This window comes from Triticum urartu, chromosome 4A (assembly GCF_056163025.1).
Source record: "Triticum urartu cultivar PI428250 chromosome 4A, HENAU_Tu73, whole genome shotgun sequence".
Classification (NCBI taxonomy): Eukaryota; Viridiplantae; Streptophyta; class Magnoliopsida; order Poales; family Poaceae; genus Triticum; species Triticum urartu.
The window spans coordinates 83,152,391-83,155,008 of NC_141876.1; the positions used below are offsets into that span (position 1 = coordinate 83,152,391).

At 55.8% G+C, this 2,618-nt stretch overlaps 1 protein-coding gene across 1 annotated transcript; it reads left to right on the forward strand.

Annotated features, from left to right (window-relative positions):
• Nucleotides 1-519: 519 nt before the first annotated feature.
• Nucleotides 520-1,901, forward strand: LOC125550757 (myb transcription factor 42). Its single transcript, XM_048713838.2, has 3 exons — nt 520-832; nt 912-1,041; nt 1,167-1,901. Exons 1-3 carry the CDS (start codon nt 700-702, stop codon nt 1,768-1,770), a joined length of 867 nt encoding a protein of 288 aa, XP_048569795.1. The 5' UTR covers nt 520-699; the 3' UTR covers nt 1,771-1,901.
• Nucleotides 1,902-2,618: the final 717 nt, after the last annotated feature.

Genomic DNA, 2,618 nt, shown 5'->3' on the forward strand with positions numbered 1-2,618 from the left:
TAGTAAGATATTTTCAACGAACCGCCAAGTATTTTTGCGGGGCAAGCGTAGAATTTTCATGTAAAAGAACCAGTCATTTGATGTTGAACTACCCTCCTTCCAAAAACCAAGAGCCTCACCCCAAAACCCAACCCCGTTGCATTCATTAGGCTGCACCTACTCCTGCTGGTGTGCGCTCGCCGGGTACACCTACCAGCTAGCCCCCCTCCTCCCCCAAAAGAAAAATGAAAAATGAAAAAAAATCAGAAAACGAATAATAAATAAGCAGAAAAGAAAGGGAGGGGAGAAGGAAGGGAATAGGACAAGCGGCAGTCGAGCAGAAGAAGCGGAGCATACCTACCTACCAAATCCAGGCCTAGGGCTTTGCAACCACTCGCCCCCACCTCCCCCCTCTCCTCTCATCGCACCAACTCGGTCAAATGGCCCAGAGGGATCCGCGTCAATGGGGCCCCGCTCCGCTCCACCCCCATCCTCCTCCTCCCCGTATAAAACCAACTACCCACCCCCGTCTCCCCTCTCTCTCCTCCTCGCTCGCTCGCTCTCAAAAAGCTCGCACGCACGCACGCACCACCAACACCGCACCGCTCCTCCTTTCCCTCAGACCCACCCACAGCCACAACAGCATATATCATCAGTCCGTTACTCGTGTGCGGCGCCGGCGGCTCCTGTCTTCAACGTACCTACGTGCCGGCCGGCGGCATGGGGAGGTCCCCGTGCTGCGAGAAGGCGCACACCAACAAGGGCGCCTGGACCAAGGAGGAGGACCAGCGCCTCATCGCCTACATCAAGGCCCATGGCGAGGGCTGCTGGAGGTCCCTCCCCAAAGCCGCAGGTATGTGCCGCTCATCGGCGACCAAGACGCGTGTACGGCCATGGGTGAATGATGTATGTATGCATGGTGCGTGGTGCAGGGCTGCTGCGGTGCGGGAAGAGCTGCAGGCTGCGGTGGATCAACTACCTGAGGCCGGACCTCAAACGGGGCAACTTCACCGAGGAGGAGGACGAGCTCATCATCAAGCTCCACGAGCTGCTCGGCAACAAGTAACAATTCTTATCCTTCTTCTTCTGATGATGCATCAGTGGAGATAGATAGATCGGTCGATCCACGGGCGTACGGCGTTATTTATTTCTTATATATCGTGTCGGTCTTGCGCTTGTGCTCTCAGGTGGTCGCTCATCGCCGGGAGGCTGCCGGGGAGGACGGACAACGAGATCAAGAACTACTGGAACACGCACATCAAGCGCAAGCTCCTGGCCCGCGGCATGGACCCGCACACCCACCGCCCGCTCAATGCCATCGCGGGGGCCGCCATGCCGGCGCAGCAGCTCCGGGTCGCGCACCAACACCAGTACGCGGCTGCCACACCCGGTGGCCACCACCTCCAGCCGCAGCAGCAGGATCCCTTCGCGGCTCTCTCCAGCTCAGCCGAGCCCGCCTGCAGCCACAGCAGCGACGACGAGCCGGCCGGCTCCGCCACGCCGCCGCCACCGTCGCGACGGCACCTCGGCATCGACCTCAACCTCTCCATCAGCCTCGCACCCTACCAGCCGGACGACCCAGCGGTGAAACAGGAGGCAGCCACGACGGCGAGCCACAACAATGCAACAACGTCCACGTCGGCGGCGTGCATGTGCTTGAACCGCCTCGGGTTCCAGGGCGCCGGCGAGGGATGCCGCTGCGGCGGCGCTTCCTCCGTGCCCATGCAGCAGCAGGCCAGCACGCAGCACATGTTCAGATTCATCGCGCCGCTAGAGGGCGGACGCCAATAGTAGCACTAGTAACAGTAACATTCGGACATATACCTTTTTAACTAAAGCCACACATGGTTAATTATTAATTAAACTAGCTAGCTCTCTGTAACATGTTCATGAGGAAATTAAATCTACCCCCTTTCTATTAATTCACAGCTACTAGCTAGCATCGGGCCATGCATGCATATGCATCATCATCTAGTCTAGGTGACATAGTTCATGAATAGATCATCAGCTAGCAGCTCCTACCTTCTTTCCTTCTTGTCTTTACTAATCGTGCCATAGGAAGTTCATCATCCTCCACTAGATCTAATCAAGCATATCCCTAATCTAGGGGGGTTAGGCCCATCATCTAGGGAGTGAGTGATGCAGAGTGATGAGAGTGGGAGTGAGCGTTATGGTGCTGGCTGGTGGTGGTTATGGGAAGTTAGGTTCTCGGATGTCTGCAGGCTAGCACATGACATGGCCATCCAGTGACATCACTGAATGGTTGAGTTTTCTATGCATGAAAAAGGGTTTGTCTTGTAGAGAGGAGAGGGGGAGTGGGAGTGGGCAGCATGTGGAATGCCCATATTTTCTGGTTAGGTAGGTAGGTAGAAGGTATGGGAGAGGTGTTAATGAAGGGGATAAAGTGCCATGGAGGAGGAGGGGAGGGGCATGGACTGAGGAGCTTTTTGGTTAGTTAATGACTTAATGGTCAGAGAGCTTGGCGTGTGCTGTGTCTGGCCTTCTTGGGGTTGGGGTTGTGGATGCCGGAGTTGGTGGGCTAATTAGTAATTTGATCTTGGATCAGTACCACAGTTATCTAAAGCCAGCTTCAGGTTTTTTGAGGCGGATGGGAGCCAGTCAGGGTATCAGTAGTTTGT

Bases quoted from the DNA above. Each gene is read 5' to 3' on its own strand.
- LOC125550757 (XM_048713838.2), top strand. From the start codon at position 700: ATGGGGAGGTCCCCGTGCTGCGAGAAGGCGCACACCAACAAGGGCGCC. The intron at 833-911 runs GTATGTGCCGCT...TGCGTGGTGCAG, and splicing joins GTCCCTCCCCAAAGCCGCAG to GGCTGCTGCGGTGCGGGAAG. The intron at 1,042-1,166 runs GTAACAATTCTT...TTGTGCTCTCAG, and splicing joins CACGAGCTGCTCGGCAACAA to GTGGTCGCTCATCGCCGGGA.